The 15,859-nt window shown below is 56.1% G+C and overlaps 2 protein-coding genes across 9 annotated transcripts in view; one reads left to right on the top strand and one right to left on the bottom strand.

The window, feature by feature from the left end:
- The window catches only part of PTPRN (protein tyrosine phosphatase receptor type N), a 19,084-nt gene extending 12,193 nt beyond the window's left edge, over positions 1-6,891 (top strand). For 4 of the 5 annotated variants that reach the window (XM_061187618.1, XM_061187604.1, XM_061187601.1 and 1 more), the window contains 8 exons: positions 84-157; positions 365-442; positions 555-674; positions 1,776-1,942; positions 4,994-5,047; positions 5,682-5,746; positions 5,961-6,034; positions 6,241-6,891. In XM_061187618.1, coding sequence (XP_061043601.1) covers positions 84-157; positions 365-442; positions 555-674; positions 1,776-1,942; positions 4,994-5,047; positions 5,682-5,746; positions 5,961-6,034; positions 6,241-6,312 — 704 coding nt within the window. In that variant the 3' untranslated portion in view covers positions 6,313-6,891. The remainder of the gene's footprint in view (positions 1-83; positions 158-364; positions 443-554; positions 675-1,775; positions 1,943-4,993; positions 5,048-5,681; positions 5,747-5,960; positions 6,035-6,240) is intronic. The other variant, XM_061187612.1, reaches the window with a different exon arrangement.
- On the bottom strand, positions 6,805-15,859 carry DNAJB2 (DnaJ heat shock protein family (Hsp40) member B2). 4 transcript variants are annotated; one of them, XM_061187637.1, is made up of 11 exons: positions 15,755-15,859; positions 15,303-15,403; positions 14,537-14,646; positions 13,419-13,472; positions 13,109-13,231; positions 12,271-12,363; positions 11,934-12,036; positions 11,674-11,744; positions 10,613-10,819; positions 7,738-8,039; positions 6,805-7,434 (listed from the first exon to the last, which is right to left on the bottom strand). In XM_061187637.1, the coding sequence occupies exons 2-10, from the start codon at positions 15,365-15,367 to the stop codon at positions 7,777-7,779; spliced, it is 1,089 nt and encodes a 362-aa protein (XP_061043620.1). In that variant the 5' UTR covers positions 15,368-15,403; positions 15,755-15,859; the 3' UTR covers positions 6,805-7,434; positions 7,738-7,776. The 4 variants fall into 4 exon arrangements, with proteins under 4 accessions (XP_061043620.1, XP_061043615.1, XP_061043635.1 ...); XM_061187632.1 differs by having other exon boundaries at positions 6,806-7,434; positions 15,685-15,859; XM_061187652.1 differs by lacking the exons at positions 6,805-7,434; positions 7,738-8,039 and adding an exon at positions 8,596-9,505 and having other exon boundaries at positions 15,685-15,859.

Below are 15,859 nucleotides of genomic sequence, written 5' to 3'. Positions count from 1 at the left end.
CTCCTGGCTCCAGCTGAGTGGCAGAGGTGCCAGGACCCCAATGACTGGAGGGGCTTCTGGGGTGGGATGCGGGGTCTGTGCAGATGACCACGCTCGCATCAAGCTGAAGGTGGAGAGCAGCCCTTCTCGGAGCGATTACATCAATGCCAGCCCCATTGTGAGTGGCCCCCACCTCCTCCCCGTTTTCATCCTGCCCCCATAGACTCCATTTCCCCACCCAAGGCCCCAGAATTGTGAGCCTAATATCCTAGCATGGAAATGGGGCTTCTCAGCCTCCCCCAGACCCTGGTCCGCTCCCTTTGACCGAGCCTCTCCATAGTGGCATTTCCCATTCTGGCTCATGATGTATCTTTCCCGTCCCCAGATTGAGCACGACCCTCGGATGCCAGCCTACATAGCCACACAGGGCCCACTGTCACATACCATCTCAGACTTCTGGCAGGTGGGCTTTTGGAAGGAGGGCTTTTCCAGGGAGCATGCGCCGTTGTGGCCAGCCAGGGCCAGCCAGGTCCCAGGGAGGTTAGAATGGAGCTTACCTGGGTCTCTGTCCCTAGATGGTGTGGGAGAGTGGCTGCACCGTCATTGTCATGCTGACCCCGCTGGTGGAGGATGGTGTCAAGCAGTGTGACCGCTACTGGCCAGATGAGGGCTCCTCCCTCTACCATGTATATGAGGTCAGCAGGACCCCACGGCCAGGAGACGATGGGGGTGGAGAAAGTGGATGGTGCACCACTCATGCATGTGTGAACATATGTGTATATAAACATATATGTGCATACACATATATTCACATACATGCATATACATGTGTGTATGTGTGTGTCCAGTCTAGGGCCAAAAAGCACTTGTAAGGACCTATGATGAAAGGTACAGATATAAAGCTATAAAACCACTGAAACTAAGGTAAGAAGCTAAGAGTCAGGAGTACAGTTTTGAGACAGGGAAGATAAGTATACTCAAAGACCAAGATTGAGACTTACTTTTATTGAGCCTAACTTAGATCTGAGTTTCCTGGAGGCCAAAGCAAAGAAAGAAATGCCACCAGTCACATATATTGCTTATTTAAAACAGAAACAAACTTTTTCATTAGGAGAAAAGATAGGTGGGGGGAAGTGGGCAGAGGCAAAGCAAGGGAAGGAGCAACATTCCTGACAAATGGGAGGTGACGCCCCCCCCCCAATAAAACAAGAGACATTAATTGCACACATCCAGTTTCTCATGAGCACTGGATAGCAGTTTTTCATCATCAGATGAGCACGCAACAGTCTTTTTTTTTTTAAGTTTTAAAAATTGGTCTTGCTTGTGGTTAAAGAAAAAAATCAAATGAAAATACAGAATTTTATCAAAGTTTATGGTGTGTGTAGAACAAACACTTTGCTAGTCTCTGTGCAGAAGAGGAAGGAGAAACTTTGAATTCAAGAAGCTCACAATATTGGGAATTCCCTCGCGGTCCAGTGGTGCTTTCACTGCCCTGGGCCTGGGTTTGATCCCTGGTCGGGGAATCTAAGATCCCTCAAGCCATGGGGCGCAGCCAAAACAAACAAACAAACAAACAAACGAAAACTCACAATAGTTGTGTCTAGATGAAAAAGCCACCAGTTGTCCTGAGCAGTCCATAAGTGACACAAACAGCTAGGGTTCTTGGGGACAGCTGGAACAGTTGGGGCGGGCGGTTGGGTGAGCTTCCTGGAGGATTTAGAATTTGACTGGCCTGGGAGGCCGGGAGGATTTGGAGATGCCCTGCCGCGCTCAGGCCTGCGCCCCCTCCTCCGCAGGTGAACCTGGTGTCGGAGCACATCTGGTGCGAGGACTTCCTGGTGCGGAGCTTCTACCTGAAGAACGTGCAGACCCAGGAGACGCGCACGCTCACGCAGTTCCACTTCCTCAGCTGGCCGGCAGAGGGCACCCCGGCCTCCACCCGGCCCCTGCTGGACTTCCGCAGGTGAGCGCCCCAGCGCCTGGGCGGTGGGGCGGCCCAGGGGACGCTCCAAGGAGGCCGGGAGAGAGCAGCACAGGAGCAGGGGGTCGGGAGCTAGGCTCCCTTACCTTCCCCCAGTCCATCAGGTCCTCCTAGGGCCCCAGGTCAGGTGAGGCAGATCCTCTAGCCTGACCTGGAGCCTCGGCCTCTGGTCCGCTGGTGCCCCCTGCTAGACACCCCATACCAGGACTGACTCTGACCTCCTGGATCCCCTTCCAGACACCACCCCCCAAACCAGAACTGACGCTTTGTCTCACTGTGCCCATTCCTCCACTGCTGTAGTCCAGCCCCTGTCTGCTCTCTCTCTGCTGGCCAGCTGTCTCCTCCCTCTCTCTTGCCCTATTTGTCTCCCTGCCTCTCCATGTCCGGTGCTTTCTCCATAACCCCATTCCCCCCAAGAAGGGCTCACTTTGTTTCTAGCTCTCTCCCTCTCTCCTTCTCTCCCTCTCCTTGGTCCCTGCTGCCTGTTTCCTCCTGTCCTGTGCTTCCAGGTGGCCAGCACTAGTCTCTGTGTCTGCTGTCCCCTCGCTGTCTCTCACTCCCTCCTGCCATCCCCCTTCTTTATCCCTCTGTGTCTCTTTGCCTCTATTTTTCTTTCCCTTTGTCTTTCCCTCTCTTTCCCTCCCTTCTTTCCCTCTTTTCTCTCCCCCACCCTTCCTCCCCCGCCCACCTCTTTCTCCATCACTCTGTCTCGAAGTCTGTCTCACTCTTCCCCTCCATCCACGCTTCCCCCTCTCTGCACCTCTCCCTGTTCCTTCTCCCTGCTCTGTTTCCTCCACCTCCCTCCCATGTCTGCCTATTTACTCTGCCGCTCTTTGTCTCTGTCTCCCCCCACCATCTCTCATTCTCTACATGGCTCTGTCTCTCCCTCGCTCTGTCTCCCCTCTCTGTCCCCTCCCTCCTCCCTCTCTCTCTCTCTCTCTCACGGCTGCCAGTGTCATTTTTGTGATCTGCAGCTAGTATTCTCACTCCAGTTGCATAGTCACAAAAGTGATCATTGGCAGGTGTGGCCGCTGCATGGACAGGACATGAGGACGTGTGGGCCCAGGGACCACCCTGAAGGCTGCTGGGAGAGCCGGGGGCTGGGGGGACTCAGGGAAGGCACAAATACTATCAAAGGGAGTGCGGGAGGATCTCTGGATTCTTGGGGACTCAGTGGAACCAGGTGGGGGCTGGGACAGGAGGCTAACAGGGGGACCTACCCTGTTCTGACGCTGAAACCGTGACCAGGCCAGGCCTCCAGCATCCCCTGCCTGTCCCCTCCCTAGACAGGTGGCTGAGAAGCCTGCTGCCATGGCAGGGGCCTCACCCATGCTGTGGCCACTTCCTGCTGCTCTGCCCCTTGCCAGGCTGGCCTGAGGTCTCTAGGCGCTAGGCAGAGAGCAGAGGAGCAGAGCCGGCGGGGGCGGGGGGCAGTTGAGGGAGGAACTGGGGATAGTTTCTGAGCCTCAGGACAATGGTTTCTAACTGGGGTCCCCAGGGTCTGAGGCACAGGCTTCTCAAAGGCAACGCTAGGGGCATCAGAGCTATTTTTTTTGTTTTCCACATTTTAAAAATCTTTATAGAACTAGTGCATGGACCTGTTTTAAGGCTGCACAGGTAAGCTAAAAGGTTATATTTCTTTGCTTTAGGCTGGGATTATGTAAACTCAGTTGGCATTAGACACCCAGAACAAATTAATTGCTGCTTAATAAATATAGTTTGGTGAAGGTCCACCAGAGGCAAGGCAAAATAATTCTTTAAGTCCTGGAAAGTGACTCTGAGCAAGTTCCTTGACCTCTGTCTGTTTTCTTACTTGTGAAATGAGAATGATGACCCATACTTTAGGGGTTGTTACAAAAGTCAGTAGCATAAAGTCTGTAAAATCTGCTTTAAGTGCTTGGCATGTAGCAAGGGCTCTATTAATTCTAAATACTGTTTATTATCATTATTATTAAATGATTGGGAACCACTGTGGCAACTTCTGTTCAACCCCAGCCCTGATGTACCAGCCAATATGCTAGAAAACCATGTGGACTCCTGGAAAACCTTTCAAAGTCACCTGGCCCCTGCAAGCCTGGAGGAACCAGATAGAGGACCACTAAGTTCCAAGCTTCCCCTGAAGTACTCTAATAACCCCTCAGAAGGTCCTCCCTTGCCCTGGCCCATTGGAGGTATCAGAAATCTGCAAGTGACTCTCAAAGCAGGAATGTCATAAGGGACAAGGGCAGGTTAGACTGGGCCACCGAGAGAGGAAGAAACCCCCTGCTCATTGCTGAGCTGCTGTGATCAGGGCAGCAGAGTCTGAGGTCCAGGTGGACCAAGTCTGAATATGACCCAACCACGGAGCACCAGTGCGGAGGCAAGACTTATTCAGGGAGACAGGCGCAGCATCATATTCAGAGCGGAGGTGTTGTCCTCCCCTCGCCAGAGGGACTCTGTGCCCAGGGCTACTACCCGACCTCACTGCTGGTGAGGACCACAGGAAGCCTGGGTGGTGAGGGGAACACCTTGGGCAGTTGTAGGGGCAGAGCAAGGATGTGGCAAGATTGACACCCTTGAAGTCACCAGAAAGCCTATCCTCCCTGAACTTCTGGCAGAGGTGGCTGTTAATATTATTATGTCTTATTATTAATCATACTATCATTTAATGAGCACCTACTGTGTGCCAGGTATTGCACTTAGTTCTTTACATGGATTATTTCACATAATCATAGTAAGAACCCTAAGAAGGAGGTTACTACTCTTATCATCCCCATTTTACAAGTAATAAAACTGAGGCTCAAAGAGGTTAAATCAGTTGTTCCAGGTGCACAGCTTGGGTACATAGCTCGTAAGTGATGAGGCAAGCCCAGTGCCACCTACACTATCTCTGGTTCTTTGTCTCCAGCCCTGACTCCTGTCTCCAGCCCTCTTCCCTCCTCTGCCCTTGGCATGTGGGGAGAAAAGGAAGAAAGAGAGGCCCTCAGGTGTGTGTTTCGGTTCCCCTTTCCCTCTGCCGGTGCCCCCTGACCTCACGCCCATTTCTTATTGCAGGAAGGTGAACAAGTGCTACCGGGGCCGCTCCTGCCCCATCATTGTGCACTGCAGGTGCGTTCAGGGGGGCTGGGGTGGGGATGGAGGGGGACAGGACAGCCCAGGCCAGAGGGCCCTGAGGTGGGGCATTCCTGGTTCCCACCCCCTCTCTGGTCCTGCTCCCTCAGCCCACCTCCCAAGCACACTGCCTGCCTGTCCCCTTGATGCCAGCAAACTACAGCCCATGGGCCAAATTCAGCATACCATCTGTTTTCTTAATGGCCCATGAGCTAAGAATGATGTTCCTATTTTTAAACAGTTGAAGAAAAAAAAAAAGAACGTACAACAGAGACTATATGTGGCCCACAAAGTTGAAAATATTTACCATCTTGTCATTTACATAAGAAGTTTGCTGAATGAAAGCCTGGCCAGAGGCTGGAAAAAGCTATTCCCTCTTGCTGCCTCTACCTCAGAGCAGAGCCAGGGCTATCCTTTTCGGTTAGCTCACTGCCCAAAAGACACCCCATGGGTCACAGGCTCCCCACTCGAGGCCCAATTCCCAGGACCCAGGGGCTATGACCGTTCCCTCCTCCTCCGCTCACTCATCCCACCCCGTCCCCAGCTAACCCTAACAGCTCCACCTGTCTCCCCCTCCCCTCCCGGTTCCTGCTGGGTCCCAAACTCAGCCTGTCACCACCTCCTCTTTCAGTGACGGTGCAGGAAGGACTGGCACCTACATCCTCGTCGACATGGTACTGAACCGCATGGCAAAAGGTGACGACCCCCCCCCCCAACAGCTCGCCCACAGCCCAGCCTCTGATTAGAGTCTCCCCAGCCCCCGAGATCACAGGAGTTGGTGGAGGGCAGGTTGCCACACCCCCAGGCTTTCTCCAGTCCTCCAAGCCTCCCACCCCAGGATGCCCTAGGCTTTCTGGGTCCTACCCTCCTCTGGACACCCCCTGAGCAGCCCCGCGCTCCCCCTACCCAGGAGTGAAGGAGATTGACATCGCTGCCACCCTGGAGCATGTCCGTGACCAGCGGCCTGGCCTCGTCCGCTCCAAGGTAACCGTTCCTCCCTGCACCCACCCTAGCCACCACCCTTCCCCAACCAAAGTGGCAGCAGTCGGCCTCTCCTGCCTGCCTCCATACCCCTCCCCCGGGAGGGCTCCCTCACCCCGGCAAGTGACCTCCCCAAGGCACCCCCCACCCCCGGGGCAGGAGCAGAGGCCAGGTCCCCCCATGACCCTCCTCCCCCTGCCCTTCCCCAGGACCAGTTTGAATTTGCCCTGACAGCTGTGGCGGAGGAGGTGAATGCCATCCTTAAGGCCCTGCCCCAGTGAGACCCTTGGGGCCCCCCCATGGGCAGCCCAGCCTCAGCTCCCTCTTTGCCTATGTGAGCACCTATCTGTGTACTCACTCCTCACTTTCCCACCTGCCACCTTGGCCCCTCTTGGGCATGTCTGGCCCTTCCAAGAAGAGCGTGTAAGGAAGGGGAAGTGGGAAGGGGCACGCCGGGAGCCCTGGCATCAGTCCCATGGGGGAGCTGGCAGCCGGCCAGTAGGAGAGGAAAGTCAACAATTCCACCCAGAGCCTCCTCCTGCCTGAGTTCCCTAGCCCCCATTTCCCACCACTCTGGATGCTCCCAATATGTCTGTGTGGATGCCCTCCACCCTCCGGTGTGGCTAGAATGGGGCGGAGGGGCCACCATGTCCAGCTCTTCCTGCTCCCCCAGCCCCTGCTGCCCGCTGACCTGCCTCCACGACCCACACTCTGGCCCTTGCCCTTCCTAACCCCTCCCCCGGCCCTCCCACCGCCACATGCCACTCAACTCTCTCCCCCTGGCACAAGAGAACATTTCTAGAAAAATCTACTTTTGTATCAATGTGAATAAAGTTAGTGTGTCGTGTGTGCAGCTGCAACCCGGACTCCTACGCATTTCTGTCTACTCTGCTTCCAGACTCCAGCCCCGGCCTCAGCCTGGAGCCGGGCCCTGCTGCCCTTCTCAGGAGATGCAGAGAGGGTGATGGGAGAGCCAGGCTGCCGAGTCACGCTCTCCAAGGCTTGAATGGTAGCTAATAACAATTAGGCAGTGGTTTTTTTATGCTGTGCTCCCTATGTGTCTGGCAGTCTCCAAGGTGCTTTACACCCGTTAACTTGTTTAATCTTCAGGACACGCTACCAATTATTAGCCCCGTCTTACAGACGAAGAGACTGCGGCACAGAACTTGCCCGAGGTACCACAACTAGTTAAGTGGTGGAGTTAGGATTCGAACGCAGGCATGCTTGACCTCTTTGCTGCTGGTCCTCTCAGTTCTTGGGCGGCTGCTTCATGTCCTTCGGCCTCAGGAATAATGTACGTCGAGCAGGATTGAGGTTAGGACTAAACGAGGTGATGCAGGCAAAGTGCTCGCCACACCTTAAGCAAAAGTAGCTAAACTCTGATAGCGACTCGCAGACCAGGCCTATGAGACATGACAACAGCCATTCACCTGGGGGCAAGGGGCACTTTCTCCCCCCTCCCCCAGAACGCTCCACCCTTTATGGCCCCAGAGGAGCCCTCATCTGCATGTCATAAGGTGTCCTTGTCAAAGGTGGTAGACCTAGAAATGAGGCAAGAGAGCCTTGGGCATGGAGCTACTCGGGAGTTAGGGCCACCTAACCTTGCCAAGGTTCAGACCCGTCACATGAAAAATGGGCGAGTACCACCCGTCCTGCGCAGGGAGCGAAGGGACCAGTGAGTGGACCATAGGCCCTTCACCCCTCACCTGTGCTCTGCTGAGGTCCAACACCACTGGTTTGTCATCTCAAAGGCCGGAAGTGGGCAGAACAGCCATTTTACAAACTTCTAGCAGATTCTCTCTCTCAAGATAGAGGCTTGAAATTCCTCTTTCAGGGCAGGCTGCTTCCTTGCTTTGAGAAAAATACAATATAGACCCTTTGGCCACTGAAGATGAAGCCAAGTGCTCATCCCGGAATGGAAGAGAGAGTTGGTGGGGAGCCACACCTCCCTGCTTGGCAATAGAAAGGTGCTTGTCAAAGGTGGCTGGGAGGGCATCTCTGCAGGTGTCTGGAAGAGAAGGGGGAGAGGTAACTGGCTCTCTCCTCCCTGGGGCCCTGATGAGTTTGGGGCCTGGACCCTGGGTGGGGTGGACGTGTGCCACTCCACATAAGAGAGGCAGGCCTCTGACACTGCCCACTGGCCTTAAGCTAAGGAGACCTGTGAAGGGGTCTCTGGGCCTTGGGAGGAGGTTTTACAGGTTTTCCACCACGTGTTCCCAGCTTTCTGTTGGCCCCATGCTTTCAGTCAAGTCATTACTCAGTCTGGTCCTAGCTGTGCCGCAGAGTATTGGGTGGTGGGACCCTGCGTAAGGGGAACAACAGCTGCCTGGGGAAAGCCAGCTGTGGGGCCCCAAGAAGTGAGGGCAGAAGAATGCGAGCATTTCATGGACTTCTACAACATACTTAGAGAGGGCCACCTGGTCAAAGAGGGGACTTCTGCTGTCAGCTGGGAAAGCTTGCAACCTCTGGATGCCTGGGCAATAAAGGGAGGTGTGTCACCCGCTGGTCCCCCAGGGTTCCCCCCCCGGGGAAGGAAGCACACGGAACACGGCACACCACCAAACTCTCGAAACTCAGCTTTATTGAGTTCCAGTGTCTCCCTCTTGGTCTGAGCTCAGCCCCGCTGGCTTTGATAGGTCTCTGAGACTCAACGGCACAGGATCTGGCAACACCCCGGCTCCACCACTCCCCTCCCCAGCCACCGGGCTCCCCAGGGAGGGAGGAGGAGAGGCAGCTTCTGTGGTGTTGGAGAGAAAGAACGGGCAGCGGAGTCAGAGGCCAAAGAAGCCATACAAGCAGCAACATGCCCAGAGCACCCATCACACACCAATTCCAGCCACACACCCACCCACCCCCCCACCACCGAGAGGGCTAGCTTCCAAGCTCCCACGCCTGTCAGCCTTCTGAGACCACGCCCTGCTTAGCCAATCAGCCGTGGCTCATTCTCAGACCCCGGGAGTGCCCACAGAAAAAGAGCCTCTCCGAGATGCCACAGGGCCTTGATTGGTACACTCTAACCCCGGCGCTAGCAAGAGGTGTCAGGGGAAACACAGCTCAGACCATTACCCCTTCATCCACATTCTTGCCACCCCTACCAGGGACAAATCAAAGGACACGATCTCCCCATCTCACAGTGAGTTAACAAGCCGACCAGGGCTGGAACTACATGTCCCAAGATGCACAGCTGCGTAACTGTGCACCACTTCCCCCAAGCATGATCTAACAGAAAGGAGGCATAGTGCGTTGCATTCTGGGACTTGTAGTCCCCAAGAGACAGCACCAAACCCCCAGGGAAGCGTTTACAGGCTAAGACTACTTCCCACCCAGCCCCCACCCACCACCCAGGCCCGGCTCTACGCTCAGCATGGGCGAGGGAGAGGACTGGAGGGTCCCCTCCCAGTGCACAGGGTTGGGCGCTGTCCTGTTGGAACTGTGCAGCCATTCTGGGTCCCGGACATCCAGCTCAGAACACATCTGGGGAGAGAGTGGGGGCGGGGTGACAGGAGAGAGGGTCAGCAGCAAGCCGTGGAGGACGGAGCTGAGCATGCAGCCCTGGGCTAGCCCTGTGGCCTTTCCCTGAGCCCTGATGCATGGTGCAGGAGGATGGGGTACGGTCCCCTCCTAAGCCTCCCTCCTGGGGCAACCTGGCCTTATCCCCCCTCTCCAGGGTTAGCCGGCCTCACCTCTGGCTAGTCCCAAGGCCTGGGGCAGGCTGAGGCAGCAAGAGGAAGGGAGGAGGAGTAGGCTCCGGTTCCGAATCTGGACGGCCGAGAGGCTCCCGCCCCACCCAGCTAGCCTCCCCGGAAGACCTTATGGCCCTACTGGCCACAGAATCTTCCTCGCCACAAAGAGGCCTTCTGGGGGAAGCAAGAAGGGAGTCCCAGCCAGACGGCAGTGAAAGCAAGCGATGCGGCCCACGGGGAATTGCAGAGAGAAGAGTGCGAGGGAGAAGCAGCACCAGGAGGGAAGCAACAGAGACGTCAGAGCTCAACACTGTGCAGAAACCAGGGTGGGGTTGTCTGCAGCCGGACAAGGAGAGCCGTGGCTGCCGACTCTGGCTCAGAGAACCTCAGGCCAAGTCCTCCTTCCTTAACATCATCAGCAACACAGGTGGCAGAAGACCTGGGCACGAAAGGCCTGACCCAAGCCACTAATGCCCCTTTTAAACTCCCTGTCTAATAAGAATAAGTGAATCCTGGCTCCTCAGGCCCTCCCACTGCCCTGAGGCCCCCAACCCTGGGCTTTGCCAGGGACCTATCAGCCGTGGGCTGAGCACAGCATATCCTGACTCCACGCTGGAGGGGGGTGGACCTAGGAGGGAGCACGGAGGTGGAGAGGGGCTCCTGCAACTCAGGCCACGCCCCTCTCTGCTCTCCTGACAGTGAACAGGACCCCTGGCCCCCTGAATCGGGTGGGTTGGGCCTGGTGATCAGAGGATGAGGCAGCGAGAGGCCTTCTCCTCCGGAGATGGGCTGGGTTTGGCTGTGTCACCCCTTGCACCCTCATGGGTCTCCCCCATGCCTGGATGGTGGTTCTGGGCCTTGGGCTGCCCCTGCCGTCGTCGCTGTGCCCCCCGCCCACCTGCTGGTTTCTTCCCAGCTGCCTCCATCTCTGACAGGCTGTAGGCCATGGCAAGCTGCAGGTCCTCGTCATCCTCAGAGAGGTCGCTGTCAGGGGGTCGCGACACAGGGGTCTGCCGGACCTGTGTGGCCCCTGACCTGGAGGTGACAGACTGTTGCTGCTCGCGACGGCTCAGCTCCAAGCCCAGTGCCAGGTCATCCGGGATACCTGTGGGAGTAACAGCCACCATGAGGCCCTCTGATCCAGGCTGCAGGAATCCGGCCAGGCTGCCTCATGCAGCAGCAACTCTGACCACTTACAGCCCCTCCTCTGGAACTGGTGTGCATGCATTTTGGCACCTAGCATAGTGGTTATGAGCATGGCCAGGCATTCGGCTCCAGCAGGTATGAGCTGTCTCCTTTGGCAAGTTACTCAACCTCCCTAAGCCTCCCTTTCCTCATCTATAAAATGGGAATGACGTGAGTGCCTGCATGGTCAAATTGTTCCAATGATTAAATAAGACAGCCCATGAAGAGCCTTTAGCACACAGAGCTCCCAGAGTCGGCAGGCATAAAAGGGTAGTCATGGTGACCATCCTGTACTGCGTGGCAGCGCTGTGGGAAGAAGAGTTCAGCTCCAGGAGCCCTGTGTCCTGAGTTTTATTCCTGGCTTTACCCTTTGCTAAGTAGGTCAAAGCCTTGGGCCTGGGGCTACTTGGGAGTTAGGGCCATTTAGCTGTGCTGAGGCTCAGTCTCCTCAAACGAAAAGTAGGGCGAATGCGAACTGCCCTGCTTTCCCCCCCGCTGTTTTAAGAATACAAAGGATGTGGTATGTGCGCAAGTGCTTTAAAAATAGTCAAGTGCTCTGCAAACTCCAGGCACCCCACTCATGATGACGGCGATTAGCTGGCCCTCTGAGACTCCACAATTCTCTGTCCCAGCCCCCTTCCCCGGGATCACCATCTCCGACCCTGCCAGTCTGGCCTCCCTGCCCCAGGGGAGTTCAGAGAGGAGCAGTTAGGGGAAGGGGCTTTGGGGCCTGGGGCTTCCCGATCGGGATTGGGTGGCAGAGCCGCTCCTCACCATTGATTGTGACAGACTTCAGCTGCCCGTCCTCCTCCACTTCCACCCGCTCCTGCCCGTTCTCCATGATCCTGGGGGAGATAGCACGGTTCATTCGGTGGGCATGCCCGAGTCCTGCGGGCGCCTGTCCAGGCTCTGGGACGTCGCAGTGGACAGGGCAGTCTGCGCTCTGCCCTCAGGGAGCTGTTCTCCAGTTGTATGCGGCTCCGCTCCACCCCCACCCACCCCACACCCTCTATGGTCCCAGAAGGAGCCCTTACCTGCGCGTCGTGATGCGGCGTCCTTGGACAAAGGTGGTAGATGTAGAAACAGAGCGAAAAGCACCAGCCCCAGGACTGAAGGAGAAAGATGAGGAGGAGAAATCTGGCATTGGGACAAAGGAGGAGGAGGAGGAGGAGGAGAAGAGGATGTTAGACAGAGGCTGTACCAGGCAGGCTGCACTCACAATGGACCAGGAACCTCTGTGGGGTCTCCCCGCAGAGCTGCCCAGAGGCAGGGTTCCAGAGGCACAAAGAGAAGGCATGGGAAAGTGACAAGCTGAGGCGAGGGGCTCCAGGACTCCAAACTCTTGCAAGCATGGGAAGGGACGGCACTTACCAGAGTGTCCAGGGAAGGAGGAAGAGAAGGTGAAGAAAGGGCCCGAGTGTCGGGCACTCCGGTTCTGAAGCTCTGAGAACGGGCCCAGGTCGTCTGCAACGAGTAAGCAGATGAACATCATCTGGTGAAAAGATTCCCCCCACCCCTAGAATGTGTGAACCCTGCTCTTAAGTCTCGAAATATAAGCTGCTAAGCAACTGGGTACATTTCTGATTTTTTTCTTTTTTGCTTGGACTGATTTATAAATTAAATTCCTTTTTAGTATTATTATATGAAAAAGTTCCCTGGTCAATTCTGGCCACTATGAAGAATAAAGGAAGGGGGGTGGGGAATAGCTCCTTCAGTTTTACGCAGATAAGCCTGGTGTGATGTCAGGCAGACACAGCTACAAGCCCCGGCTCCGCCATCTGCTGTGTGACTGTAAGCAAGTCATCTGAATGTGCCTCAGTTTTCTCATCTGTAAATGCGGATAAAATTATCTACCTCACAGGGTTCATTTAACCATTCAAAAAAGTGGTATCTGTTGTTGTTTGTAACGGCATTATTACTGTCCCATGATGCTCTGAGTCTTGCTTTCATGGCTGTCACTGTGGAGGTTTAACAATGACTTATTGTTATCATTTAATAAGGCGAGTCTCTGAAGTGTCACTATAGGGTCACGCGGGTTCTGGAATGTGTAAGGTTCTGTCCCAGAGCTCACTGGATCCACCCACACAAAATCTTCTGTCCGTGGAATTCTGCTTCCCTCTCAGCCTCCCGCCTAAGGGCCTCCCAGCTGATGGAGAGCAGGCCTGGAGGGAGAAGTCGAGCTTGTCAGAGGCCTCCCGAGTCCACTCACCAAAGAGCTCTGCAAAAGGGTCACCATTCCCGAAGAACTCCCGGAAGACCTCCTCTGGGCTGCGGAAGGTGAAGGTGAAGCCAGGGCCGCCACTGGCAGCTTCCGCCCGACACGGGCCAGTACCTGAAGGAGAGGCAGGATGAGGAGGGGGCTTAGGGCGTGCACCTTGCCCTGAGCCAGGGGCCCCCCTAAGGCACAGAGACTCCAGGAGCCTCGAGAGCAGAGTGAGAGCAAGCATCCACTGCAGGAATCTGCCCTCCCCCTTCCTCCCTGACCCACTTCCATCCCTGGGCGCCCCCGCTCCACCTACCTGCCCCAGTCAGCCCTTCCCGGCCATAGTGGTCGTAGATCTCACGCTTATGCTCTGGAAAGAGAGAACAGATCATTTCTCCCTCCCTCTGGGATGACGGCCTCCCCGCCTTCCAGGCTAGGCCCCTCAGAGGACTGGCCAGAGACTGACAATTGGGGGGCAGCAGGTTGCACAGGGGACATGGGCTATAGGTTTTAGCAGCAGCTCAGCCCTTCACATAGTGGCTCCTTCTCACCTGTAAAATGGACACAATAATAGCACCGACCTCAGAGTTGCAAGGATTAAATAAGATAATCCACCTAGCACAGTGCCTGTTACATAGTGTTTCATAAATGTTAGCTAATTATTACTATGTTATTATTAATCAGGGCCTAGCCTAAATGTCACAGAGAGACCTTTCTTGACTACCTAAAACTGGTGCCTATTATTCCCTATTCCCTATCACATCACCCTGCTACGTTCCTTTGGAATAATCTTGTCTATGCATTCACTTGGTTAATGTTGGCCTTCCCTGACCAGACTGTGATAAACCCATCAGGACTTGTAGTGCCTGCTTGTCCTCCATCGTTCCTCAGTACCCAACAAGGGCCCGGCACCATAAGCACTCAATGAATATTTTTTGAATTAATGAATGAAAGACCTGGAGTCACACTCCTCGAGCAAGTTACTTCACCTCTCTCAGCCTCAGTTTCCTTGCCTGAAAAATGGGGGTGATAAATCCTGTCTCACAGGATGGCTGTGAGGACTCATGGAGATTACAACTACCGATGCCTGGCACAGAGGAGGCTCGGCACACCTTGGTTACCTGCCCTGCTTCCTTCCCCTTGTCAGGATCCATGTTGCAACTAGCAGACCCTGGGGAGCAGACACTGAGACAGGGGATCAGGGGAAGAATAAAAGGGTGCTTGACACACAGTAGGTGCTCCTCTGAATTGAAACAAACAAACAAACAAAAAAATCCCAGAGTCCCTGTGGGAGGGGGGCACTTAAATGCCAGGTTGGAAAAGGCATGGAGGAGACTGGGGTGGTGGCAGCATGGCTTTGGGAAGGAGCGTGAGGGGGCATGAAGTGGGAGTGACAGGTGCTGCCCTGCCCTGCCCCCTGACCCTGGCCCTTACTGTCCGACAGTACTTCATATGCCTCGGCCACCTCCTTGAACTTCTTCTCAGCAAACTCTTTATTATCTGGGTTCTTGTCTGGGTGCCATTGTAAAGCCTTCTTCCGATACCTGCAGGAAGTGGGTTCAGAGGGGAGGGTCAGGAGACAAACGCACGCACTTCCCACTAGGGAACAGAATGACCCACTTCCTGTTAGCCCACCATAGCCCTTCCACCACTCAGATCCCGGTCCATGCCAGCTGCTAGGGCTGCCCCTGCAGCAGTGCTTTAACGGAGTCCCTATCTCGCCCCTCTGCAGCCAGTGCTGGGACTATATACTTGTATTAGAGAATGATAACGTGAGGATGAGAAAGATCCAGGCCTAACGCCTCCCTGGGGCTCGCTGGGGCTGGGGTTGCTAAGGACGTGGGTACATGTGGCCATGGGGAGGGGCAGGGGCACAGTGCTTGAGCATCTTTGCACTGCATCCTGAGAAAGCCCACACCTAGAGGCTGGGGGTTGGCGTAGGAATAAAGGGGAAGGGGGGGATGGGGGGGGCTGTACTGGAAAAGAGCTCACACTGCACCTCCCAGCGGAGCTTCACGCTGTAGACTTTCTCCTACTCATCCAGGGGTCTCCTTCCTCCCTACAGGGGTCACTCTCTGAGGGAGGCCCGCAATCCTTTCTAACGACCTGGCTCTCTCAGCCCCGCCTCTGAAGGGCCCCAGGGTGGTGGAGGTGGGGGAGGGGGGTGAGTGGCTTTCTGGTGCACAGCGGAGGCACTTACGCCTTTTTGATGTCATCAGCGGACGCACTTCGCGGCACGTCTAGGATCTCGTAGTAGGATGCCATGGCAACTCGTCAGTCGTCAGGCGGGCCTCCTTGGGGCTGCGGTAGAGAAGGTACAGTCAGGCGAAAAGAACCGAGAGCCCCTCCCCGGGGCTGGAGACCCCGGGGGCGGCGGGAGGCGCTCCCAGGGGGCCGCGGAGCCCGCTGGCTCTCCTCGCGGCCGGTGACTCGGCTCCCTCGGGCAGCCTTATCGGCCCTCGCAGGCCGGTGCCACGGGCTATCTCGGGGCCCAGGGCCGGGGCGCCCTATCGCAGCCCCCAAACGCCAGCAGCCCGGCCCAGGGCCCACCAGCCTGACCGGGCCCCCGCCCCCGCCCGCACCTCCTCCGCCGGGAGTCCCTGGCCTCTTGGAGCGCCCCGCCCTTGCCCCCCGCCGGGAACCGTCTGGCACCGGCTGCCCGGCTCGCGGCTGCTGCGTAGGACGCGGCAGGCCCAGCTGTGCGCGCAAGCATGCGTCAGCGGCACGGAAACTACTAGAGACCCAGAGGACGCCGGC

The sequence above is a fragment of the Eubalaena glacialis genome, chromosome 1 (genome assembly GCF_028564815.1).
Source record: "Eubalaena glacialis isolate mEubGla1 chromosome 1, mEubGla1.1.hap2.+ XY, whole genome shotgun sequence".
NCBI lineage: Eukaryota > Metazoa > Chordata > Mammalia > Artiodactyla > Balaenidae > Eubalaena > Eubalaena glacialis.
Note: the sequence above shows the minus strand (reverse complement) of the source record. Positions and strands in the feature narration are given on the sequence as shown.